General features: G+C 42.0%; 1 protein-coding gene across 2 annotated transcripts; it reads left to right on the plus strand.

Annotated features, from left to right (window-relative positions):
• The first annotated feature begins 118 nt into the window (after positions 1–118).
• On the plus strand, positions 119–27,354 carry pex2 (peroxisomal biogenesis factor 2). 2 transcript variants are annotated; one of them, XM_033019254.1, is made up of 3 exons: positions 119–438; positions 19,486–19,615; positions 24,826–27,354. In XM_033019254.1, the coding sequence occupies exon 3, from the start codon at positions 24,826–24,828 to the stop codon at positions 25,732–25,734; it is 909 nt and encodes a 302-aa protein (XP_032875145.1). In that variant the 5' UTR covers positions 119–438; positions 19,486–19,615; the 3' UTR covers positions 25,735–27,354. The 2 variants fall into 2 exon arrangements, with proteins under 2 accessions (XP_032875145.1, XP_032875146.1); XM_033019255.1 differs by lacking the exons at positions 119–438; positions 19,486–19,615 and adding an exon at positions 24,348–24,353.
• Positions 27,355–27,577: the final 223 nt, after the last annotated feature.

A 27,577-nucleotide genomic window follows, 5' to 3' on the forward strand; every position in this document is an offset into this window, starting at 1 on the left:
CAGCTCCGCCGGGGCGGTGCAAACGCACCGAACCTCCCACCGCACCTGGGTCGCGCTCCGACGTTTTAAACGCAGCTTCCAATCCAACGGAACCCCACCGCCCCCCCCCCCCCCCCCGTCGCGCGACAGCCGCTTCCGCGCGCTCGCCCGTGCACAAGGCCGCTCGAGAAGCCGCGCTCTAAACTTGAATGCGTCACCGCCGCCGCCGCCGCCTGCATTTGGGGAAGCAATTCACAGCCAATGCAACAGAAAGCAAGAAAAGGGGCAAGTTTTGCGTTAATTGGGTGGCATTTAATGCCAAAGGTCACCAAGCACGCTTCTGCGACCGCCGGTGTTTACGTCTGCAAACCGACGCGCACGTGACCCCCGCGAGCTTCTGGCTTGCTCCGCGAGAATTCCAAAGTGCGACTCGCCTTCCCGCGGCGTCGGCAGCAGCAGGTAACGTCCTTGCAAACCGTAAACACTTGTCTGATGTCTTGTAGATGCATTTCAGGGCATATGCAATTTACCTTCTTCACACAACTTGCTCTATCTCGCTGGTGCACGGAAGGCCTCAGCGATTGTCTGATTCTCAATGAAAAAGAACGTTAAATTAACCCAAGGCCTATCTGCCGTACAATGTTTGTCACAAATCGGTTTTGCATGCTTATACTAGCAATGTTACAAAATTTTAAGATTTAAAAAATCAAGTCTGCAATTTATCCCATCAGATAAAGCATAAAAAGAAGTTTAATTTGACACCTAATTCACTTTAATATCTCAAGTATTAAAAAAGTTATGGTCATTTTCATACTCGGAAATTAGCATCTTGTTCCCTATAGGGTGATTTCACGAAAGGTCACTGGATCATAGATCCTCACCCACGTGACCGCAAAATTTAACTGGGGTACACACGTCACTTCCAGTACATGTTATTGATGCTAGAAACGCGAACTTTCAAACCTGTTAAAAACTGCGAACACGGCCCGTTTTTGAGCTGTAAATAACTGTGCCAGTCGGGGTGACCGCGAGGCACAGTTATCTTACTTTAGAGTCCAGAAGATAAAGAAAAACGAAGGTAAAGACAAGGGAGCGCTGAAGGGAAAATAACAGCGGAAGTTGTTGGCCGTGCAGATATAAAGATCGAAAATATCGGGAATTATCGCGTTTGCTCACTGCATTTCATCAAAACATCAATAATGCCTTAGTTTTGATGAAATGCAGCGAGCAAACGCGATAAATCCCGATATTTTCGATCTTTATATCTGCACGGCCAACAACTTCCGCTGTTATTTCCCCTTCAGCGCTCTCTTGTCTTTACCTTCGTTTTTCTTTATCTTCTGGACTCTAAAGTAAGATAACTGTGCCTCGCGGTCACCCCGACTGGCACAGTTATTTACAGCTCAAAAACTAACCGTTTTCGCGGTTTTTAACAGGTTTGAAAGTACACGTTTCTAGCATCAATAACATGTACTGGAAGTGACGTTTGTACCCCAGTTAAATTTTGCGGTCACATGGGTGAGGATCTATGATCCAGTGACCTTTCGTGAAATCACCCTATTGATTTTCTATGGACATAACAAAAAAGCTGTGATCGTGGACAGTCAAAAGCTCATAACTTTCTTAAAAATTAAGAGAACTGAATGAAATTTTCAGTTATCATAGATTGAAACATTCTGAAACAAATATAAAACAATCTTACTTGGATGACCTGAAATTAAAGCATATGATTAGTTAGTTACCCAATTGTAGCTAATTCCAAACTTCAATTACTAGATCTAAACATCTATCCATTTCTTAAGAAAAGATTAACATTTTTAAATAGCCTAAGTGTCCAAATAACATTCACAAAGAATTCACAATAAAACATGATTTTTAAATCTCATTTACATTAATTTATAGGCCAAATGGAAGGAATTTAGTGTTCAATTGCTGTAAATTAATGGCCATTAAAATCAGCTTTCGGGTGGGATCCTGTGGAACGCGCTGGTTTAGAACGTTCCCATTGCGGTAGATTTGTGCCCCAAATGCCCAGAAAAATACTGCGGGATTTAATGGGCCCCCAAATTAGCTACAGATGCACAACCTTTTATCCGAAAGCCTTGGGACCAGACACTTTTCGTAATTCAGAATTTGTCGGTCTTCGGAATGGACATTTTTTAGCGTAGATTTTAAAGGCTGGCTCAGTGGTAGAGTGCTCGGCTCATATCCGCAATGTCGCGAGTTTGCGCCTTGATCCCGGCAGTAAACTCGGTCGCGAGTTTGAGTCTTCAATGTAGTTTTTTCTTGCAGAATAAATGTTTGTATGAAATGCAGTGTAGGAGAGGTGTACTGACTGTGTGGGCAGAACTTTGGAAGTGATTGCCCACCAGTCTAAAAAGCCGCTGTGTCTCCCTGTCCCTGGGATAGCAGGGGGCGATCAAACAGAACAATACCCCACCCTCCCCCTCCAACTCCAGAGGAATCCGCTCCCCGATGGGTCGCTACGGCGACAAGTGGCAGTTTGCCCACAGCCCGAGCTGCGCCACCCAAAGAACAAGACGTACCTTGCACACCATCAGCTTCTGCCCCTACGGGGAGCGTGTTCCTCTGGAGTTGGAGCGGGGCTGGGCTGGAGTTGCCCTTGCCCCCTCCCTCTGCAACTGCAAACAACCCCACTCTCCTGCAAGGGCGGTACAGTTCCCGGAGGATGGCAGGTGGCCGTAGACGTCAGGACCAACAGGGACCCGCTCCCCGATGGGCCCCTACGACGCCCCGAGCTGCGCCCCGTCATCGCAACCCAGGTTCCTCTGTAGTTGGAGCGGGGCTGGGCTGGGCTGGACTGCTGTTGGCTGTGGGTCTCTGGGATCTCCGTGCTTGCGGTGGGCCTGGGGGTCGGTGTCCCGTTGGTCCTGACGTCTCCGGTGACTGGCACGGTCCTGCTGCAATCGCTGACGTGAAGACAGTGCAAAGCCCCCGCGCCGGTGCAATGGGCGGGGAGCTGGAGAGGGGAGGGAAGGGGTCACACACATGGCCGGGAAGCAGAGCGGTGTAGGTTGGGTGAAACTGAAGGGAGCGAAAATATGCTGCTGCCTGCCCCGCTGAGTTAAAAAGTTCCCACGCAAGACTCACGATACACTGTATTGTGAGTCTACCGTGGGAACTTTTTAACTCAGCGGGCAGGCAGCAGCATATTGTCAATTATTAACCCTCCCGCGCAATATAGCCTCACCTTCTCTTTTATGAATGGGGATTTAGTTCCCCTTTCTTCGAGGACCGACCGGAGGTTCCGCTGTCACTTCTGCGGGCCGCCCTCGGTGAACGTTTTCATGGACCTTTCTTCAAGGACCGAAAAAATGGCCGCTATTCGGAGGTTTTCGTTATTTGGATCTTCGGATAAAAGGTTGTGCACCTGTACTCGCAACATAAAACTTTGTATAAAGGGATCTTAAGAAGCGCTTTTTAATGTAAAAATAAACAACCTACCTTCCGTTGTCCCCTGTATAAGATCCGGCCCGTGGTCGGCGGTCGCGGGTTTGGAGGATAATTTTTAAACTACTATAATAATTAAATAAATCCGCTAAATGTAAAAATAGCTCCAGCGAACAAACCTCCAAGCGATTTTTCATCAGCAACTAAGAAGGCTGAACAAGCTCGATTTGAACAGCCTAGGGAAAATCGCGTTTTAAACCCGCCCCCCCCTCTCAACGGCGCCAAAATCACACACACGGGCTGGGACAGATCTGCAGCGACGCTTAAGGTAGGTTTTGCAACATACCTACTTACATACGGTTTTCATTACATATCAATAGCGATCTCCCGGTTGCTAAACACTTCAACACCCCCTCCCATTCCCACACCGACCTTTCTGTCCTGGGCCTCCTCCACTGTCAAGAGTGAGGCCCAGCCAAAATTAGTGGAACAGCACCTCCGATTTCGCTTGGACTTATCTAACTTCAAGTAACTATTGCTTTCCCTCTTTCTCCACCCCACCCCACGTTCTCTGACTAGCTCACTCACTGTACTCCTGAATAATTTCACTGTTTTAATAATAATAATAATAATAATATATCTTTTATTGTCATTGCACGTCAGTGCAACGAGATTTAGTGTGCAGCTCCACTGATGTACAAGAAAGGTAAATAAATACAATACATAAATAAACAAGCTGAATTGATTGACGTGACCATCTGAGGGAGACTGTCCAAAGGGGGTGGGTGGGGGGGCACTCATTAGGGCCGGTTCAGAGCCGCTATAGCTCTTGGGATAAAACTGTTCCTGAGTCTGGAGGTTCGGGCGTAGAAGGCCTTGTAACGTCTGCCGGAGGGAAGTAGTTGAAACAGACCGTGGCAGGGGTGTGATGAGTCCTTATGGATGCTGAGGGCCTTCCTGAGGCACCGCGTGTGGTAGATGCCCTCCAAGGCTGGTAGCTCTGTCCCGATTATCCTCTGCGCTCTGTTGACGACGCGCTGAAGAGCTCTCCTCTCCGCCTCCGTGCAGCTGAGATACCACACAGAGATGCCATACGTTAGTATGCTCTCTGTGGTGCAGCGGTAGAACGTTGTCAGCAGCTGTTGGGGCAGACCAGCTTCGTCAGCTTCCCCTCAGCCAACAATGAACCATTCTACATTTCCCTGAACATCGTCTACTTTGATCTGTCGTTTTCACACCTTACCTTTCCATATCTGTAATTTACTTCGCCCCTGGCTCTCACTGAAGAAGGGTCTCGACCTGAAACGTCCCTCATACCTTCTCTCCAGAGATGCTGCCTTGTCCTGCTGAGTTACTCCGGCATTTTGTGTCTATCAATGTTATTAACCTTGCATTTTTTGGTAAATTATGTAAGTGATGACATTGAAGTTTATTTTCTTAAAAATAATAGATAATTATGCAAACATTAGACATTTTTAACCAAATAACAACAGGTTGCATCTGTGGTGGGAAATGGCCAGAGGACGTTTTGGGTGAGGATCGATGTGAGAGAAGTAGAGACTATGTCAGCTAATCTACACTTTGTCTTGGCTATAAAGAAGGCAGTAGAGCACATTTCAATATACAGTGCCACACCTGACGCCTGAAGAGTGTTTCTGATCTGTCGGACAGGTGTTTGGGGATTTTTCTTTATTATAGAGAGAATTCTTCTGTCATCAGCTGTGGAAATCTTCCTTGGCCTGCAGGTCCCTTTGCAATTAGTAAGCTCACCAGTGCTCTCTTCCTTCTTAATGATGTTCCAAACTGTTGATTTAGGTAAGCTTAAGGTTTGGCTGATGTCTCTAACAGTTTTATTCTTGTTTCTCAGTCTCATAATGGCTTCTTTGACTTTCATCGGCACAACTTTGGTCCTCATGTTGAGGACCAAACAAATGCCTCAAAATTCATTGGCCAGCTGTTCATTCTACAGCAAGACAATGATCCCAAGCTAAAAAATGGTAAATTCTTGAGTGGCCAAGTCAATCACCTGATCTGATCCCAATTGAGCATGCCTTTTATATGCCAAAGAGAAAACTGAAGGGAACTAGCCCCCAAAACAAGCATAAAAGATGGCTGCAATACAGGCCAGGCACAGCATCACTCGAGACGACACCCGGCAACTGGTGTTGTCCATGAATCGCAGACATCAAGCAGTTATTGCATGCAAAGGAAATGTAACAAAATACTATACATGACTACTTTCATTTACATAACATTGATGTGTCCCAAACATTATGGTGCCCTGAAATGGGGGGACTGTATAAACACAGCTGTAATTTCTGCATGATGAAATCAAAATGTTTGAAAATACCCTTTAATAAGATCTCACAACGTGCACTTTAACCACGTGTGATTTTAAAAAAAAATAACAAATCACAAATTGTGGAGTACAGAGGCAAATAAATTAATGATGACTCTTTGTCCCAAACTGTGTGAAGGGGACTGTGGTATATGAATGAATTGATTGATAACTGAAATGTTTTGTTCTTTCATAATAGTTTTTTTTTAATACAGGGTCATCTTGGTAGGGGGCGCTGCTCTGGCAGCAGCCATGTCAGCAGCGCGTCAGTTTTTTCAACTTTTTATTATTTTTTAGTATGTTTTAAAGTATGTGCTTAATGTTCCTTTGTGTGTTTGTGTGGGGGGGTGAGGGGGAAACCGCTTCGGTCGCCTCCTCCATGGAGAGGCGACTTTTTCCAGGTCGCCTCCCCCGTGGCCTAACATCAAGGATCGGCGCGGCCTTTCCCGGAGACGCGCCCGGGACTTCAGCGGCGGGCGCAGCGTGGACTCTCGTTGTGGAGCGGGTGAGCCCTCGCTGGGGCTCGCTGGAGGGGAGCGCTCCGTTTCGCTGGCCTGGGGCAGCCGGCAGCCTGAAGTCGCAGCCTGAAGTCGCGGTCTGCAGAGCTCCAGCTGGGGCGGCGTCTACAGCCCGGGATCCCTCGTGGGGGACCCGGGGGAAGAAGAAGCCATCACTGCCGGCCCGCGGCCAACTTCTACCGCGGGGCCGGCATGGACTTACCATCACCCCTGGAGGGGAGCTTCGACCGCCGGCCCTGCAGTCTACGGTGCTTCTGGCTGCGGCGGAGACTTTAAATCTCGACCGCCGGCCTGCGGCCTACAACAACTTAAAGCCGCGGTCTCCAGTGAGGAAGAGCCGATCCTGGACTGACTGGACTCTGGTCCTGTCCACGGGGGGGAAATGGAAGAGGACTGGCCAAATTTTTGTGCCTTCCACCACAGTGATGAATGCTGTGGTGGATGTTTGTGTTACATTTTTATTGTGGTTGTGTTTTCTTTATTATTGTATCGCTGCTGACAACCCAAATTCCACCGACCCTGGTTGTGTGGTAATAAATTCTATCTATCTATCTTACTATTTCTCACCAGGAGACTTTGCTTCCTTTCCCTAATATCTCCTTTAAATGTCTAAATGTTTAAATATTTGAGGAGACTGAGGAAATTTGGCTTGTCTCCAGTAACACTTACAAACTTCAACAGACGCACCATAGAAACCATAGTGCCGGGTTGCATCACAGCTTGCCTTGGGAACAACTTTGCCCAAAACTGAAAAAAAATGCAGTTTTTTAATGTAACCCAGTGCATCACACACACAGACTTCCCACCATTGACACCTCTACACTTAACTCGCCTTGGAAGTGTACCTTCTTTTCCCAGCTCCCGTCCGGCAGAAGGTACGGAAGCTTGAAAGCGTGCACCTTCAGACTCAGTCAGGAACAGCGTCTTCCTCACCATTGTCAGTCTTCTGAATGGTCCTTCCATAAGCTCTGGTACTGTTCCATCCATCTTTCCCCCATTGAGGACAGTGGACTTTGTCTAAGGAACTGATGCACTACAATGCTGAGAACTATATTCAGCACTATATAACTTCCCTTTTGCTCTATCTATTGTACTTGAATTTGAACTGATTGTATCTATGTGTGGTATATCTGATCTGTTTGGGTAGCACACAAAATAAAGCTTTTCATTGTACCTTGGTACATGTGACAATAATGAACCAAAACCTACATTTTGAGATTTAACAATCACTGGAGAGGACACCGGCTGAGTTACTCCAGCTTTTTATGTCTATCCTGGAATATATTAATTGATTCTAACAACTTTAGAGTAAAAAAAGTCTGACTTCTCTCAAGCCAATTCAAAGGCATTTAAAATTTAGCAATATGAAATTTATAAATTAAAATAATTTAATTTAGGTCAGCGTACATACCAAGATAGTTTTCGGACTGTGGTTGTGACCAAATACTGAGCAAGTAAAAGATATCAGGAATCAGAATGATTGCTTGGAGAGATTTTGATGGAGCAGTTTGAAAACTGAAAAAAGATGCAGTGACAGGGAGGCTTAGGAAGAGAAATGCAGAAAACAGACAATGCAAATGAGTGCAAGATTGTGAATGGGAGGCTATAATTGATTGGAGGTCGTGCCTCGCCTTCCCCCTGCAGCAGTACTGGTACACCCACCGCTACGGCAACCCGCTGAGTCCTGCTCATACAAGAGAGGAGGGTGAAGAGAGAGTTGTGGCCAGTGCCGGATCGCCAGAGGTGGTCAACTGCAAATGTTAAGATTCAAGATGGCAGCGGCGGCAGATATAGAGAAACAAAGGTGCCGGTAAGCGGATTGGAGTCTTACCTCTTGTGCCCTCAAAACGCTCTGGATGCTTTGAGGTCCGCTGCAGAAGACGCCCCCAGGGCACGAAGACTGAACAGTGGCCAGCTGAGGCAAGGGACGACATTTTGCGGGTCGATGTCTTTAGATTGAAACATCGGTTAAGTGGGCCGCTAAAGGCCCAGCAGCAACCTGGGGCCTGATTGAATTGGGCGTGTTCCAAGAGGCTGAGTGTACGGATTGGACACGCCTGCAACAGCACGCAATGGTGGAGGACACCAACATCTTTGCTTAACCAGGCCGACCCTGCAACGCCACCAGGACAACGGGTCTTTATGGTGAAGTTAGGAACTCTACATTTAAAATAACTTTCAGACTTGAATCTTGATCTTGAAAAGTTGTGTCAAAACATGGTGACTCCTGTATATTGCTTCATTGTATTATTCCTATACATTTGTACATAACTGGGATTATGCTTACCCATTGTAGTACTTTTACTGAACTTTTTCAACTAATTCACTATAATATAATCAGAGAAGTAATGCAATATTATCAGAGGCTTCGTAATGAGCGGGAAACATTGAAAATATAATCTGTTTGGGAGAGAACAAACAAAGGTGTTTGAGGTATAAGGTTTGTAACAGGAATTGTGCTTTAGTAACAAGAACATGAGAATGGGGAATTTTTTAAATGAGAAATGGTTTATACGGGATTGCAGTATAGAAACTAAAGTTATAAAAAAAGCCCTTTTTTCTGTGACCAGATTACTTCTATTTTTGTTTTCTCCATTCTCTCTAAGTTATTTAACATTTTCCAACCAGTCACTTAGTCTTCCATCTCCGTTAAAATCTTGAAATACTCAGGTTCATTTTCCTGGCCCACTGGTCCCATTATTCATGTTGAGCATCGAAGTCACCTTTCTCTTAAATGCCTTTGAATTGGCTTGAGAAAAGTCATACTTTTTTTACTCTAAAGTTGTTAGAAGCAATTGATATATTCCAAGATAGACATAAAAAGCTGGAGTAACTCAGCAGGACAGGCAGCATCTCTGGAGAGAAGGAATGGGTGATGCTTCGGGTCGAGACCCTTCTTCAGACTATTCCAGGAGGCAGTTCTCCTGACAATTTGTTGTCAATTTTCTTTTACCCATGAAATGCCTTGTTAGTTGTGAGCAGGAAAAAAGTAATAGTAATTTTCTAATGACCAGATTGTGTTCTACTAGGGTTTGCATGGGTAATAGCACAATTTGCCTCCAGCCAGATAATTTGTATAATATTTTCCACCTGGAGAAAATAGTGAGAACATTATCAATTTTCAGACTCCCCAGAGTATTGCTGTGAAATATTGACGATACTTGAGAAAATTATAGTAATAGGATTCAGCTATTATTTTTTCTTAAACAAATATTTTGAAACCTCCATTCCCAGCTGAGCTACTCATTCCTAGCCTTCATATAGAAAGCATACATATTATTCTTTACAATAAATATATAATTTTACTCCACTTTTAAATGTTGCAGTATTTTGTTACTGTTCCGGATTTTGTCATTATTCTGGTATTCTAATAACCAGATTATATAAATTAATTTTGGCTCTTGACAAGGACATCTGTTAGTTGATATTCAATTCCTTTCACATTTATTTTCAATAAGCAGAATTTGGAAACTTTGATATTTTAACTTGGAGGGAGAATTAAAAAAGTTCTTTCATTTTTTGTATTTCAGATTAGTAGATGCAATTTATTTTAATTATTGCATGCGCAAATAGACTTAGTCTCCAAGCTCTTGTTGAATTCTTTGTAATCAAAGCAGACAACTTTTGTATAAACATATATGCAATCTTAGTGTAAATACTGGAAATGTGCAATGGAGTGATATAACAAAACAACTGCAATGTGGAATGCCTTTAAAGACATAGTCAGGTCAAACCAGGAGGGATAACATTCAGATCTAGTGTCACCTGAATGAATCTAGATTAAAGTGAAAACGTCCAAGGATTGCAATTGCAAATATAATTTTAATATAATTTAATTATAAAGAGTCATCCTTGTATAGATTAGACAAATTCCCAAAAGAAAATGAGCAGATCAAAAAGTGTATGTGAAGAGATTGATGCTATGTATAAAATGCAATTAAAGAAAAATAATTTCTATGTGGAAGAAAAGAATAAGGCCAGGTCTCTCTACTGCCCATTTCCATACCAATCTTTTAGTCCTGGGCATCCTCCATTAGCAGAATGAGGCCGCATGCAAACTGCAGGAACTGCACCTCATATCCTGCTTGGGTAGCTTATAACCCATTGGAATGAACTTTGAATTCTCCAAATTCACCCACCCTCCTTGTTTCTCCCCGTCTCTTCCCTGTGCCCCACCGGATGTGAACCGATTTCTCCCACTAAACCGCCCCCTTTCTCTAGCTTCACAATTTATTCCTCTTTTCTCTTTATCTCACACTCTTCATCTCATCTCGCCTTTGTCCACCCATCTGCCAATAAACCCCCCCCCCCCCACCCACCTTTATCTGTATCTATCTATCTCTTGCTACGCCTTGCCCACCCCTCATCTCTTTTCTCATGTTTCTATGAATGTTTCCTCCCCCCCCCCCCCCCCCAACAATTAATCTGAAGCAGGATCCTGATCCGAAACATTGCCTATCCTGCCTGACCCATTGAGTTATTCCAGCACTCTGTCTTGCTTTTCTCTACTAAAAATGTTCAATGTTTGGCTAATTTATAGTCTTTGGTAAACTGCTACATTTCACACTGACCAGAAACAAGCACTGCAGGATTTAATGACCTCCGCTATGGGATATGTCCTATTTCTGAGAACAATTGGTTATCAGTTGAAGAATATACTTCGTGGCCTCTTAAGCTGCCTCGGCATCCAAACACATAGACTGGAAATCAAGCTTCAAGTAATTCAATATGGTAATTAATGGTAATTAAAGAGTGGAGTACTCTAATGATTCAAATATGTTATTTTGGATCCCAAGTTTTGAGATATTCATGTAAGGAAATAACAACAAATGCATAATTAGATTTTTTTTTTCTGTTGATAATGAGTTATTAAAACACTCCATTACAAAACATTTTACAGTCAGACCTTTTATTTGCCAAAAGCTTAATTTCATATTAGTTCATCTGATATCTGCTTGATTGTACCTGAGAGGATTAAACAGTTCACCTAAATAAGATATGAAGAACCACTGACAGCAAATTTAGGGTTTCTGAATTAAACTTTTAACAAGAACATTTTGTAGTTATTCTCCATTGCCCAAGGAAACGAAGGTCAACACAAGTAGCTTATTAATGCAAAATCTAGGTTGATGGCTGTAGAAACATCACATAAACAACTACCTATGCTTGTTAACATCTATGAGTAGCAATGATGCTTCACTTAGTTTAAAAGGAAAATATTTATATTGAGAGACCAGTCAGTGTTAGAACTGTGAAGATGATGATTCCTAAATTCTGTTCTGAGAATTTGACTGGTTAAATAAAAGTGTATGGGTTATGAAAGTTTTAACAACTCCTTTGAGCCACAAGGCTGCAGAGAGAATCATAGAACCATTGGGAAAGTTGAGGTTTGCATTTCTGTACAAAGACAGGTATAATGAAATGGTTCTCATTGGAGCAGGTATTTGGTATTTAGATAGAGTTGGCGAGAGAAGGCTGTTTCATGTGGATGGTTGCAGTGGTTATGTCAGATATCATTGCAGATCACTTGGCAAATCACAATTTATTTGGACAAAGTTCATATGTTATGCGATTAAAATCCTTTTGGAGATTTTTTTTCAAGAATGCATATGGCAGGGTAGTCAAGGGAATCCAATGGACAGGATGTAGGTATGTTGCAAAGCCTACCTGAAGCGTCTTTGAAAATCTGCCGTTGCGGGTGTGCGCGATTTTGGCGCCGTTTAGAGGGGGCGGGTTTAAAACGCGATTTTCTCTAGGCTGTTCAAATCGAAGATGTTCAGCCTAGTTAATTATTAACGATAAATCGCTGGAAGACCCCGTCGCAAAGGCTATTATTAGGTTTAAAGGCCTCGTATAATAGTTATAGTAGTTTAAAAATCAATCTCTGAACCCGCGACCACCCGCACCCGCAGGGTCTCATAAAGCAAATAGCAGAAGTTAGGTTGTATATTTTTACATTAAAAAGGGCTTCTAAAGATCCCTTTATACAAAATTTAATATTGCGAGTAGCTCAATTTGAGCCCATTATATCGCGCAGTATTTTTCTCGGCATTTGGGGCACAAATCTACCGCAATGTGAACGTTCTAAACCAGCGCGTTCCACAGGGACCCACTGGAAAGCTGATTTAAATGGGCATTTATTTACAGCAATTGAACACTGAATTCCTTCCATTTGGTCTATAAATTAATGTAAATGAGATTTAAAAATCATGTTTTATTGTGAATTATTTGTGAATATTATTTGGACATTTAGGCTATTTAAAAATGTTAATAATTTATTAAGAAATGGATAGATGTTTAGATCTAGTAATTGAAGTCTGAAATTAGCTACAATTAGGTAACTAACTAATTATATGCTTTAATTTCAGGTCATCCAAGTAAGATTATTTTATATTTGTTTCAGAATGCTTCAATCTATGATAACTGAAAATTTCATTCAGTTCTCTTAATTTTTAAGAAAGTTATGGGCTTTTGACTGTTCACGATCACAACTTTTTTGTTATGTCCATAGAAAATCAATAGGGAACAAGATGCTCATTTCCGAGTATGTAAATGGCCATAACTCTTTAAATACTTGAGATATTAAAGTGAATTAGGTGTCAAATTAAACTTATTTTTATGCTTTATCTGATGGGATAAATTACAGACTTGATTTTTAAAATCTCAAAATTTTGTAACATTGCTACAGGATGTATCTGAATTTTCAGAAGGTATTCAGAAAGTTGCACAAAGTTGTACAAAATGAGATCTCTTACAATTAGGGTTCTTATTTGTGAAGGATTAGTGAATAAACAGAAAATATTTGGAGTAAGTAGAATATTTTGGCATTTAGGGTATTTAACTATTAAAGAAATTATGAAAATGCTGGAAGGATCAATTCTGGGAATCGGCTTTTTACGTTTTTTTTAATCTATAACTATGTAAAATTTCATGGAGTGATCATGCTCATTGCATCAATAAAATTAAACTATTGCATACACCTTCAAGTCTGTTAATATCCATATTTAACCGATGATTGAAAACAATAGGTCACCTTTAAATTACCTTTGTTGAAGCTGGTTGGAAAAAGCTGTCCCTAAATTCATACTCCAGGAATGAGTAGGTTAGCATATGATGCGTGTTTGATAGCACTGGGCCTCTACTCGCTGGAGTTTAGAACGTTGAGGGGGGGGACCTCATTGAAACTTACAGAATAATGAAAGGCTTAGTGGATGTGGAAAGGATGTTTCCACAGGTGTGAGAGTCTAGGAACATAGGTCATAGCCTCAGCATTAAAGGGCACCCTTTTAGAAAGGGGGTGAGGAGGGTGGTTAATCTGTGTAACTCATTGCCACAGAGAGCTTTTGAGGCGAAGTCAGTGGATATGTTTAAGGCAGCTATAGACAAATTCTTGATTAGAATGGGGGTCAAGGTTTTTGGGGAGAAGGCAGGTAAATGGGAGAGATCAGCCATGATTGAATGGCAGGGTCAGGGCTCTCGCTTAACTTTTTTTCCCTGTTGCCAGCCGGGCAAGCTCGGCTGCTTTTTAGGTTGCCAAATCACAGTTTAGGTGGTCATTTAAGATGGCTTGCATGACGCGTGCGATAATGTGCTCGGACGAAGTGCGTAGTTACCGGTCGGAATTATGGTCAATGAAGCATTCACATATTATTTCTGCTTCAAATAAAGTCACAAACTAAACATATTCACCAATCAAGACATGATATACCACAATGACATGCAGCAAAATTATAATACAGTATCTCAACTCTTTTTACACATTGCAATGAATGCAATTTCTGTTATCTCTTTCCAATTCCAAACAAAAATATGGTTATTCAGCGTATGATCAACCTCGGTGAGACCAAGCGCAGGCTTGGCGATCGCTTCGCACAACACCTCCACTCAGTTCGCAATAACCAACCTGATCGCCCGGTGGCTCAGCACTTCAACATTCCCTCCCATTCCGAATCCGACCTTTCTGTCCTGGGTCTCCTCCATGGCCAGAGTGAGGCCCACCGCAAATTGGAAGAACAGCACCTCGTATTTTGCTTGGGTAGTTTACACCCCAGCGGTATGAACATTGGCTTCTCCAATTTCAGGTAGTCCTTGCTTTCTCCCTCCTTCCCCTCCTATTCCCAGTTCTTCCACAGCCTACTGTCTCCGCCTCTTCCTTTCTTTTTCCCGCCCCCCACCCCTCCCGACATCAGTCTGAAGAAGGGTCTCGACCCGAAACGTCGCCTATTTCCTTCGCTCCATAGATGCTGTCTCACCTGCTGAGTTTCTCCAGCATTTTCGGCTACTCATTCACACAAGTTCTGTTATCCCACTTTCCTCACCCATTCCCTGCACATTAGGGGCAATTTTATAGAGACAAGTTAACCTACAAATGCCAATGCATCTTTGGGATGTGGGAGGAAACCCACATGCTTGCAGGGAGAATGTGCAAATTCAACACAGACAGTGCCCGAGAACAGGATTGAACACAGATATTTGGCGTGTGAGGCAGCAAGTCCACAAGTATTTTCCAACACACAAAAAATTATACGTTGATAACTTTAGTTACTAAAAAAAAACTATCCATTTTCAGTCTTAAATCTCTAAGTGATGCTATGTCCCCCTTTACAGCTACTGTATGTTTTAATTCAGTTCAAGGCTATTGGGGCAGTACATTGGCCATAAATTTGCTGCCTAAAATTGCCAGTGACCTGGAATTGATCCTGAATATGGGAGCTGTCTGTATGGAGTTTTGTTTTCTCGTTTATAACATTGTTTACAGAGTACAGGTACTATGTTTACATATTCTGTTGTGCTGCTGCAAGTAAGTATTTAATTGTTCTAACTGGGATGTGAGAGAATAAAACACTCTTGACTTACGTTGCTGATGTGTGGGATAGAACTAGAGTACGGGTGATCGGTGGTCGGCGTGGACTCGGTGGGCCGAAGTGCCTGTTTCCATGCTGTATCTTTAAATTAAACTAAAAACACTAAAACCAGAGGAAATGTAAAGGAGGGTTTCTACCCGAAACGTCACCCAATCTTTTCAATCCAGAGATGCTGGCTGCTCCATGGAGTTCCCCCGCACAATTAAAGCATGGAATAGTATTCACCCTACCATAGGTACCAACCAAACGCAACTAAATTTAAGGTAGCTTTTTTTTCCCCAAGAAACCTTTTTTGCTTAAGTACAAGTCAAGAGTCAAGAGAGTTTTATTGTCATGTGTCCCAGATAGGGCAATGAAATTCTTGCTTGCTGCAGCACAACAGAATATGTAAACATAATACAGAACAGGAGATAAAGGTTCAGTGTGTCTATATACTATAGATCATATATATACACACAATAAATAAACAGATAAAATGCAATAGACTGTTATTTTTCAGAGTTTGGAGTTTGGTGGTGGTGGGTCCACCAATTTAAATTCCATTTCGAATATTTTTGGAGGATCAGGAAACCAAGAAGCAAGAGTTACTCCGGGGAGTTACTGCAGCTCCAGGGAGTGATTCTGCATTGTTTTTCAGCGGTCGTGGTGAGGCAGCGACTGGACAGCAATGATGGCCAGAGCTCCCACAATGCAAAGGGGGTGAGAAAGTGGCCGACGCCGACCAGTTGCCATGGCAGTGCGCATGTGCAGGGCCGCACATGCGCACAACCACGGCCGATGATGTGCTCGGCCGAGCGGAGACTCGCGACCCGAGCCGAGAGCTAGCGCCGAGAGCGAGCACCGAGCGGAGACCTGAGAGCTAGAACCGAGCGCCGAGAGCTAGAGCCGAGAGCTAGAGCCGAGCGCCGAGAGCTAGCGGAGAGCCGAGAGCTAGCGGAGAGCCGAGAGCTAGAGCCGAGAGTTAGAGCAGAGCGGAGACCCGAGAGCTAGCGCCGAGCGGAGAGCCGAGAGCTAGCGGAGAGCCGAGGGCCGAGCCGAGAGCTAGCGCCGAGAGCTGAGACCCGGACACGGATGGCGGGCAGGTGTCCCGGTTGCTTGCCAAGCCGTGCAAAATGGCATGGCTTTTCGGTTGCCCGGCGGAGCTGTAAGTTGCCATTGGCACCCGGGCAACCGTTAATTTCGAGCCCTGAGGGTGGACTCGATGGGCCGAATGGCCTAATTCTACTCCTATAATTTATGAACTTTTTATATCACAATAATATTTGACACAATTTCAACAATGCATCTTTATTGTTTGTTTCCTTCTTGAAATCAAGGTGGCTGCCTATCCCACTGAGTTACTCCAGCATTTTGTGTCTATCTTTGGTATTAGAAGCATTTCCATCTAACACATGGAATTGATGGAATTTGTTTGGATGGTAAGCAGTGCCTATCTAGGCAGTGTAGTTTCTGTAACAACTATTCTGTCAGCCGAATCTTTGGCTTAATACCATCAATAACCTTAAGAAGTGCTTATTTTTCCTACATAAATCTGCTGAAATTACTGGTTGTTTATGTGGTTTGAATATCGTGAAAGACCTACAAAATGTCAGAAAACTGACTTTTCCAAAGCTTGAAGCTTTGAAAATTTAAATGTGTTTTTTTTAAAGGAAAAACTATTGACAGAAAACTCTGATGGTAATAGATCCCCAAGTACATCCTGGGAGCTTGTCAATAGAAATGTAGCTATTGATAGAAGCCTGTGGGAAACATCGTTCTGACTGCCGTACATCTGTGTGATCTCTAAATCATAACTACATTAATATTGACAAGCTCCTGACAATAGCCACATTACTATTGATAGGTTTCTGTCAATAATATGCTCCCAAATAAAATGTATTAATTCATAATTTGTAAACTACTCAATAACTGCATTGAGGGAAAAATATATCTGGGGAAGTTCCTGTTCCCACAGTGAATTACTGTTCTAATTAATATGGGTTGTGAAATACATATATATATATTCAAGATCAGTGTTGCAATTCAAGGTCTTACATAGACTACACTTCTCTAAAATAAAACTAAATAGAATCTTCCCACAAATCTCTCCTATTTGTGATAAATGTCTACATTTAGAGGCTAATTTAACACATACGTTTGCAAACTGTATAAAACTTAAACATTTCTGGACTGATATTTTTGAAATAACTTCAGAAGTTATTAATACAAAACTGGACCCAGACACAAAATTAATAATACTTGGAATATCAGAACAAAGCTTAACACTCACAACAAACCAAAGAAATTTCCTCAACTACAGTATAATAACCGGAAAAAAATTAATATTAAAATTTTGGAAAGGCCCTACAACCCCCACAATTAAAATGTGGATTACGGAAATGTCAGAGACCCTATACTTAGAAAGAATTAGACTTGTCTTAATGGACAAACAAGATCTTTTCCATAACATTTGGGCTCCATTCATTAACTATCTGAAGGGATAGATTGGCACAGCACGAGGACCCAACTGAAACTTGAACTCAGGAATAGATGAAAAGCTATACTTTATAACCTACGAACCTATCTCCATTGATGTATTACAGGTAACCCATTCCACCTCCCTTGTTTTTCTGTTGTGTTTTTTTTTTGCTTTCTTTTTTATTTGTAACTTTCTACCCTCTCTTTTTCCCTCTTTCTATAAAAAATAAAAACACTAGAAGCAGAAGTAATTGATAATGGAAAATTTTAATAATGTATGACTGATGTATATGAAAAGTTTTTTTACTATAATATGTAACTACATTTTATAATATGTCTACTTCTAATAAATAAAAAAAATAAATAAAAAAAGATCAGTGTTGTTGCTGGAGCTTGTAGTTACTACAGCTCTGAAATGCAGATATATAAATGACATAGAAATCCACAAATATGGTATTTGCTTTGTGTAGATTACATAAGGTCTACAATTCTACTTAAAAGTTGGTGAAATGTAAACATTCTGAAAATTTTATTTTAATGAAAAATCATTGAGCCAGTAGGGGATTTTATTTTACCAAAAAATGATTTGATTCTAAAATAGTTGTACTTCTGGGAAGGGAAAAAGAGATTTTCTAAAGGTACAAACCGATGGAAAGAGATGATCTTGGCAATCGGGCTGCTAATTTCTGCAACAATTCATAATTTGTTAACTACTCAATAACTGCATTGAGAGAAAAACATATTAAATGCCATAAAATATTCAATTACTTTTCCATAGTAGCAAGTAATGAATCTAGCTAGAAGTAACACACCTTAATAAACAACCAAATAATTTTCCTTGATGGTACTTACACTTTTTTGAAATTGGGGTTGTATTCCACATGGAAGCATTCAAATACTTTCCTCTCATTGCTGTTTCTTAAATGGTCTGCAAACAAAAATATTGTGGATCAGAACCAGTCTCTCAGGAATCTTCTTTTTGCTGTAAAAGCACAAGATCAAAAAGAAAACGAGGCGCCCTGTATAAATGCTGTCGTGTTGTAGAATAGTAAGTAAATTTAATATCTGCCCTTCGTTCATTCATGGAATTTGTGGATAATTATTCAGTATAATGTGGGAGAATAATTAATTAACGATTATTGCCAAACATGGTTTTTTATTGTTCTGGAAGTTTAAAAATTGATGAGTAACTTTTTTGTTGTTATAGCAACAAGGTTTTAGTGATGACAGAAGTCAATTAGTTGTGCATGAATTGCAAGGATTTTAATAAGACTCTTGAACATTTGATGCAAGCTTTCTTATGTTTACATTTAAAAAATGCACTTGCAGCTTGCAATCAAATCTGATGATTGCTTGAGGATTCGAATATATACAATTTCTAAAATGTAATACTAATTGAAATGTAATACTAATTACAAACTCAAGCCCAGCTGCCTAACCCAAACCTAAAAAGTCCTGGATATGTATGTCAAGTTTGGGTCGAGTCTGGTAATAAAACAATTAGCTTATGAGCTTATGTTGGAGTTGACAGGAACAGCTCTTTATAAAGTAAATCTACCCAAGTAAATGCCTGGAAGTAGCTGGAAGAGAAGTAGGTAAAATATGAAACTGTTTCCTTTCTAAATATGTGCCTTCCTTGTAGAAGGTAGACACAAAATGCTGGAGTAACTCAGCAGGACAGGCAGCATCTCTGGAGAGAAGGAATGGGTGACGTTTTGGGTCGAGACCCTTCTCTCCCTTGTAGAGTCTGGCTACCTCACTTGACCCAAAGCAAATTAAAAACAATGGTGACCTTAGGCTTCATTGAGGTTTGCATTGGTTATGTTTTAAATTTAAACCCATAAAGCCTCTAATTTATACCTATTTATATACATTTATTTTCCTGTGACGTGTGTTATTTGCCTTTCTTCCATCCTAGTGTTCTTACTCATTCGGATTTCTCATCACCGCCATTGGCATGGGTGCTGCTTGTTGTCCAGAAACTTTCTTCCTCAACTCTCCTGCACCACAAAATCCATTTCTTTGACATTCTGTGCTTCAGTAGCTTGGTAAGCAATTTCATCTGCTAATATTCCTAGAGGTGGTTTGAATATCGTGAAAGACCTACAAAATGTCAGAAAACTGACTTTTCCAAAGCTTGAAGCTTTGAAAATTTAAATGTGTTAAGCACCTTTATTTAGATGTAGTGCTATATTATTTCAAATTGTTAAATGTAATAATTATGCAGCACCTTGAATTTCATACCAGGAGAATTTAATTGAATTGTTCATTTCAATAATTGGTTTCCTTGCTTCATAGATATGGACTGAACAGTAAATCTCTTTTACCTCTATCTCATCAATGGTTTCAAACCTTTAAAATACAATTTCTGTGACACTAGTTGAAATCTTAGCCTAAGAGTGTATTTCTTCATCATGGTACTGATTTAATCCTCGCCCAATAATGCCAATATCATTTAACAACCAAAGGTAAATACGACAGCATTAAAAAAATCCATAGCATTAAGTGATTAGTAAATTAGATTAAAGGTAGACAAAAATGCTGGAAAAACTCAGCGGCTGAGGCAGCATCTATGGAGCGAAGGAATAGGCGATGTTTCGGGTCGAGACCCTTCTTCAGACTGATGTGGGGGAGGCGGGAAAAAGAATGGAAGAGGCGGAGAAAGTAGGATGTGGGACAGCTGGGAAGGGAAGGGGAAGGAGGGAGAAAGCAAGGACAACCTGAAATTGGAGAAGTCAATGTTCATACCGCTGGAGTGTAAACTACCCAAGCGAAATATGAGGTGCTGCTCCTCCAATTTGCGGTGGTACTAACTGGCCCAGGACAGAAAGGTCGGATTCGGAATAGGAGGGGGAATTGAAGTGCTGAGCCGCCGGGAGATCAGGTTGGTTAATGCGAACTGAGCGGAGGTGTTGGGCGAAGCGATCGCCAAGCCTACGCTTGGTCTCACCAATGTAGAGCAGTTGACACGTGGAACAGCGGATCCAATAGATGAGGTTGGAGGAGGTGCAGGTGAACCTCTGCCTCACCTGGACTGCTTGGGTCCTTGCACCTGAAAATAAGATTTTCTTAGTGTAGTTTAGAGAAACAGCATGCAAACACGGCCTTCGATTCACCGGGTCGACGCCAACCAGCAATCACCCATACATCAGTTTTATCCTTCACTCCAGGAGCAATTTACAGACACTTGCATTTCTTTGGAATGTGGGAGAAAACCAGAGCACCTGGAGAAAACTGACATGGTCACAGGGAGAACGTTTAAACTCTATGCAAACCGCACCCATAGTTAGGATCGAACCCGGGTCTCTGGCACGGTAAGGCAGCAACTATATTGCTGCACCACTGTGCTATTCTTCTCGTAGCTTCTCATATCTTCTACAATAGCTTAAATATGAGTTTTATTCATATTTTTACCAATAGCAAGCATTTGATTCGTGATGAAGAAGATTTTTTGTTAAATTAAACTTCTTCTTGTGTATGGCGTGAACAGCCTAAAGTTGTAGGACAACTTGTTCTATTTGATCTTACTTGATTGTGCACACCAGGTTGATTGCATTCGTCGAAACAGGGCGGACCACGTGAAGGTTGCAATCTCCCACCCCTTAAATTAATCTGAATTAGCTTTATGGATGGAGATGTATGAGTATTAGTGAATAAGGCTGGGTGTCATCCTTGTTTCCTGTTAAGATACCACTGGATTCACAATTAATACCCCTGAACAAAATTTAAAAGTTGGGAGTCAGCAGCGTCGCAGCGCTGGGATACCAGCGGGGAGCGGGCAATGCCTTACCGGGTCGCCGTGCGGTAAGCTACGGAGCGCTGTGGCCGCCGACTCCCAACATCGCGGAGCTGGGGCTGCGGGCGCGGGCCGCACTGGATTTGGAGCGCCGCGCAGCCAGGGGTAGAGTTGCCGGGGTCGGAGCTACAACCGGCACGGCCCGCAGCCGGACGCCCGCAGCCCCAGATCCGCGATGTTGGGAGTCAGCGGCTACAGCGCTCCGGAGCTTACTGCACGGCGACCCGGTAAGGCATTGCCCGCTCCCCGCCTCTCCGACCAGGTAGGGGACTAGGAATTAAAGTTTCCCCCTTCACCCCCCCCCCCTTCACATAAAAGCCCTCCAAACTAACTGACTAACATTTAAGCAATGATTTACAGATGTTTAAGTGTCTCCCCAGTCTCCGGGGAGGAGGCAGCCGCTACAGTAGTACAGACCTGGGTTGACCGTGGGTGTCGTTTCGGGTCAAGTTTGGCGCCAAACGCGAGCTTTGGTGTGCAGACGACATCCTGGAAAAAATGTCCGATTTTCAGAGCTTTTCGGTTTCCGGAACTCCGGATAAAAGGTTGTGCACCTATTTTGTAAAGCTATGACTAATCTTAAAATTATCGGTTGATTTAAAAAAAACAATATTCATCAAGGCTGGCACTTCAGTACAGTACTGGAAAAGTGTTGTCCAGTCAGAGATATTGGTTTTTAGATTAGATGTTAAACTAAAGCCCTGTTTTGAATGAGATACTGAATTAAGATTCAATCTACTAAGTGAATTTATATAACTAAAGAGTACAGAAGTTCTACTGGGTAACCTGGCCAATATTTATCCCTCACTAAACATTGGTTAATGAAACAGTTCATCTCATGCTTATTATACTGCTGTTTATGGGAGGTTGTCGTGTCTGCATTGCCTGATATGTTTCTTCTGTTACAATGTTGACTGCAGTTCAAAGTATTTTCATTGCTTGTAAAGCAATTTGACACAATTGAAACGGATATGTTAAGGAGCTATATAAATCCTTCATCATTGCATAATTTTGGTAAATGTCTGTAAATAGATATCTTTTATTAGTCTGACTCACATGGCACATACATTATAAACCCACTGACTCACATGGCTATCTGGACTACACGTCTTCCCACCCTGCCCCCTGTAAAGACTCCATCCCTTACTCCCAATTCCTCCGCCTACGCCGCATCTGTTCCCAGGATGAGACATTTCATACCAGGGCATCGGAAATGTCCTCGTTCTTCAGGGAACGGGGATTCCCCTCCGCCACCATAGATGAGGCTCACACCAGGGTCTCATCCATACCCCGCAACACTGCTCTCTCTCCCCATCCCCGCACACGCAACAAGGGCAGAGTCCCTCTGGTCCTCACCTTTCACCCCACCAGCCGGCAAATACAACACATAATCCTCCGCCATTTCCGCCACCTCCAACGTGACCCCACCACTCGCCACATCTTCCCATCTCCCCCCATGTCTGCCTTCCGCAAAGACCGCTCCCTCCGCAACTCCCTCGTCAATTCTTCCCTTCCCTCCCGCACCACCCCCTCCCCGGGCACTTTCCGTTGCAACCGCAAGAAATGCAACACCTGTCCCTTCACCTCCCCCCTCGACTCCATTCAAGGTCCCAAGCAGTCGTTCCAGGTGCGACAAAGGTTCACCTGTATCTCCTCCAACCTCATCTACTGCATCCGCTGCTCTAGATGTCAGCTAATTTACATCGGTGAGACCAAGCGTAGGTTGGGCGACCGTTTCGCCGAACACCTCCGCTCGGTCCGCCTTAACCTACATGACCTCCCGGTGGCTCAGCACTTCAACTCCCCCTCCCATTCCCAATCCGACCTCTCTGTCCTGGGTCTCCTCCATTGCCAGAGTGAGCAACAGCGGAAATTGGAGGAACAGCACCTCATATTCCGTCTGGGGTCCTTGCGCCCCTATGGCATCAACATTGAATTCCCCCAATTTGGCTAGCCTGTGCTGTCCCCTCCCCTTCCTTCACCCTCTAGCTGTCTCCTCCCACCCTCCCATCCGCCCGCCCTCGGGCTCCTCCTCTTCCCCTTTTTCCTTCTTTCTTTCCCCACCCCCCATCAGTCTGAAGAAGGGTTTCGGCCCGAAACGTCGCCTATTTCCTTCGCTCCATAGATGCTGCTGCACCCGCTGAGTTCCTCCAGCAATTTTGTGTACCCTATCTTTTATTAGGTTTGTTTGCTATTATTACTGATTTACTGATGCATAGCAATTAGTCGTCATGAGTGGTCACAATCCTCCCCTTTCTGCTTCCCGCAGAGACCGTTCCCTCCGTAACGCCCTGGTCAATTCGTCCCTTCCCACCCAAACCACCCCCTTCCCTGGTACTTTCCCTTGCAACCGCAGGAAATGCTACACTTGTCGCTTTACCTCACCCCTCGACTCCATCCAAGGATCCAAGCAGTCTTTCCAGGTGAGGCAGAGGTTCACCTGCACCTCCTCCAACTTCATCTATTGCATCCCCTGTTCCAGGTGGCAACTGCTCTACATCGGTGAGACGAAGCTCAGGCTTGTCGATCGCTTTGCCCAACACCTCCGCTCAGTTCGAAATAACCAACCTGATCTCCCGGTGGCTCCGCACTTCAACTCCCCCTCCCATTCCGAATCCGACCTTTCTGTCCTGGGCCAGAGTGAGTACCACTGCAAATTGGAAGAGCAACACCTCATATTTCGCTTGGGTAGTTTACACCCCAGCGGTATGAACATTGACTTCTCCAATTTCAGGTAGTCCTTGCATTCTCCTTCCTTCCCCCTCCCCCCCCCCCTTTCCAGCTCTCCCACAGCCTGCTGTCTCTGCCTATTCCTTTCTTTTTCCCGCCCCCGTCCCACCCGACATCAGCCTGAAGTAGAGTCTCGACCCGAAACGTCGCCTATTCCTTCGCTCCATAGATGCTGCCTCACCCGCTGAGTTTCTCCAGCACATTTGTCTACCTAGGATTTTCCACCGATCACTTCGGTCTTCGGTTTTTGGGAAGCATGGGTTTGAAATACACTTAGCTTTTCACCCATTCAGGGCAGTACTTGGGGGGGATTTGAAACTGCATTTATTTCATTAATTACTTTCTTATCATTTAGCTTCTAGCGTAGTGTAGAGAAAAAATGAACACAATTGACATTGAAAACATTAGACAAAATGTGATTTAAAAAAATTAACACTTTCTACTAAGCGTAATTAATAAAAGCACACTGATGTACATTTTCAACTTCCAACCTCTTATACACTCTTCATTCAACCACCACTCCCAAAAAAAGAAAACACTTTGTAACTTACTCACACATTACTTACCAGGTGACTTATTTCTTACATAATTTTCAACTTTACGATTTGTTTATATTACATTCTGTTTATGACTATTCTATGGCATTAGTCTTTGCACCTGAACAAATGAAGTTTCTGTTTATAATAATAGTAAAGCATCAAATTTTCATCTCTTTGTTTCTATTTTCACTAGATGCCATTTATGGAAGACCATTTGGATACCCTAACTCCAGTTTTAAGAATAAGCCAGCTAGATGCTTTTGAACTGGATAGAGCCTTAGAACAGCTCATTTGGTCCCAATTTGCCCAGTGTTTCCAATGTTTTAAACCTGGCTTGCTTACAAACTTTGAACCAGAACTGAGAGCATTTCTGCAATTTTTACTATGGAGATTTACCATCTATTCTCAAAATGCAACAGTTGGTCAGGCACTTCTGAACATCAGATATAAAAATGACTTGTCCCAGGGACAAAAGTACAAACCAATGAGTAAACGTCAAAAGCTATGGTATGCATTATTAGCCATTGGGGGGAAATGGCTGCAAGAGAGAGCCCATGATTTATTTAGTAATCGTTCCCCAGAGTCGGTTATCCACAAATTTAAATATTCCATTACTTTTATAACTGGACTTTTAAGAGTTGCTGGACTACTGAATTTTCTCATCTTTCTTCAGAGGGGTAGATTTGCTACTTTTCCAGAAAGACTTCTAGGAATCAGAGCTGTTTTCTGCAGACCGCAAGGTGTTCGCCAAGTTGGCTTTGAATATATGAATCGCGAACTGTTATGGCATGGATTTGCTGAATTCTTAATATTTCTTCTGCCACTGATTAATACCAGAAAACTGAAAGTAGTTGTTTCATCGTGGTTTCTTCCTGTAAGTCATCTCCATCATAATGACGGCACACTATCAATCCACTGTAAAGAATGTGCGATTTGTGGTGATTGGCCAACTATGCCTCATATAATCGGTTGTAAGCATGTTTTTTGTTATTATTGTATTCAAAGTAATTACTTGTCTGATGCTGACTTTACTTGTCCAAAATGTAGCACTGAAATCCACAATATTGAACCTTTGATATCAAACATTCACCAATTAATCTAATGTAAATTTGCATAAATCCAATTTTGGAATTTGAACACATGATCTCGGATGATGTCTCAATGCATAATTGCAGTACAAGTCCGCCCATTTCTTGAACTTCTCTCCAATTTGCTTACCATTTTTCAGGTTACTGTCTATGTCCCTGTGTCATAACCAGCTCCTTCTTTAATATCTCCAATACTTCTGCTTCACTTGAGTGCATGTGATCTCTCGGAGAACTTCCAGGTGTCATTCTCTTTGATAACGTTTTGGTGATGAGGTCTTCAGATGGTTCCATGGGCAGCCTTTTGCTGATGACAATTGAAGGTATTTGGACTAACAGCTTGGGAAGGCCCAGCTCAGTATTGTGGTCCCTGGAGTAAAGGATACTGTTCTTGCTTCATGTGGCAGGTGAAGGATTTCCTTCGTATTAAAGAGTTTGTTAAGTTCTCCAAGACAGTAATGGAAGGCTTATGTTAGATGATCGTATAATCTGGAAAACGTGAGGGTCTTAAACCCCTTCAGAAGATTAAATTGTTTTACTTTGGACCATTTCAGGTTCTTGAACCATCCAACCAACTGCTCATAACTAGATCATCAATCTAACACCCGATACTGGCTGACGTTGATTTGTCTTCCCTGTCATTAATAATTTCTGTAATTTAGTATTTATTTTTGATGATATTAACCCATCTACTTGATATGACAAACCATTAATGAATATTAATTTTGATGGAATTTTATAGCTATTATACCTATTTTATAACTATCTTAGGCTCAAATAGCTGTTATATTTCTATTATTTTTTAAAGCTCAGATTTTCAAATATTACTTGACTTTAAAATCTATTTTGCATCTGCTAAGATATCCGCTAGAGTAGTTATTGTCTCAGCAATCATTAAAAAACATTCTTCCTGCTTTTCCTTTTTTAACCTTTTAACTAAAGTTTTAGTGAATAAATTATAAATTATGTGAATTTTATTTTTTTGATGCCATCGCCAACTCTTTAACAACGTGTTATCTGAAAGAAAACTAAATTTATTTGGATGTAAATATATGTGTATAATTAGAAAATGTTTAGAATTAATAATATAATAAATGATGTCTATGTTTGATCTATTAAGCTGAGAATAGTAATTATCGTTTACTGAGAGAAAATATTATAAATTACTGTCACAGAAATTGAACCATTTACTATTTTTTCACTATTGGGATGAATCAGTAAATGTATTTGTTATTTTAGTACTATTGCCACTTCTGCTTTGTATCTTATATCATATACTTTTATATCATAAAAAAAATTTATTGCATAAAAAAATCATGGTGAGCAGCAGCTTTTATTTCTGGTCACTGGCAATAGGTGATTCATCAGTTTTCCTGAGGAACCAATTTCATTGCAGCTATTCGGTAGATTCGAATTTTGCTAAATTGAGTTAGAGAAAGGTGACAGCAATAAGCTGCCAATCTGAGAAAAGAAAAACTGTTGCATTAACACATTGAAATACCATTTGCTGCATTACTTTAAAAAAAATAATCAAAAGGTAATCAGCCTGTTATTTCCTTATTCCTTTTCTCGTAAATGTACTTTACTGTGCAAATCTGAGATGATGTCCAACAATTAGACCACAATAATTCAGTATATTATTTCTTAGTTTTTCCTTTATTGAAAAGTAATGTTCGTGACATTGATAAGGAAAATATATATCGAATTAAAAGTTATAAAGTATCCAAGATAGACACAAAATGCTGGAGTAACTCAGCGGAACAGGCAGCATTTCTGGAGAGAAGGGATGGGTGACGTTTCGTGTTGAAAACCTTCTTCAGACTGATGTCGGGAGAGTGGGTGGTACAGAGATAAAATGTA

The sequence above is a fragment of the Amblyraja radiata genome, chromosome 4 (genome assembly GCF_010909765.2).
Source record: "Amblyraja radiata isolate CabotCenter1 chromosome 4, sAmbRad1.1.pri, whole genome shotgun sequence".
Taxonomy (NCBI): Eukaryota; Metazoa; Chordata; class Chondrichthyes; order Rajiformes; family Rajidae; genus Amblyraja; species Amblyraja radiata.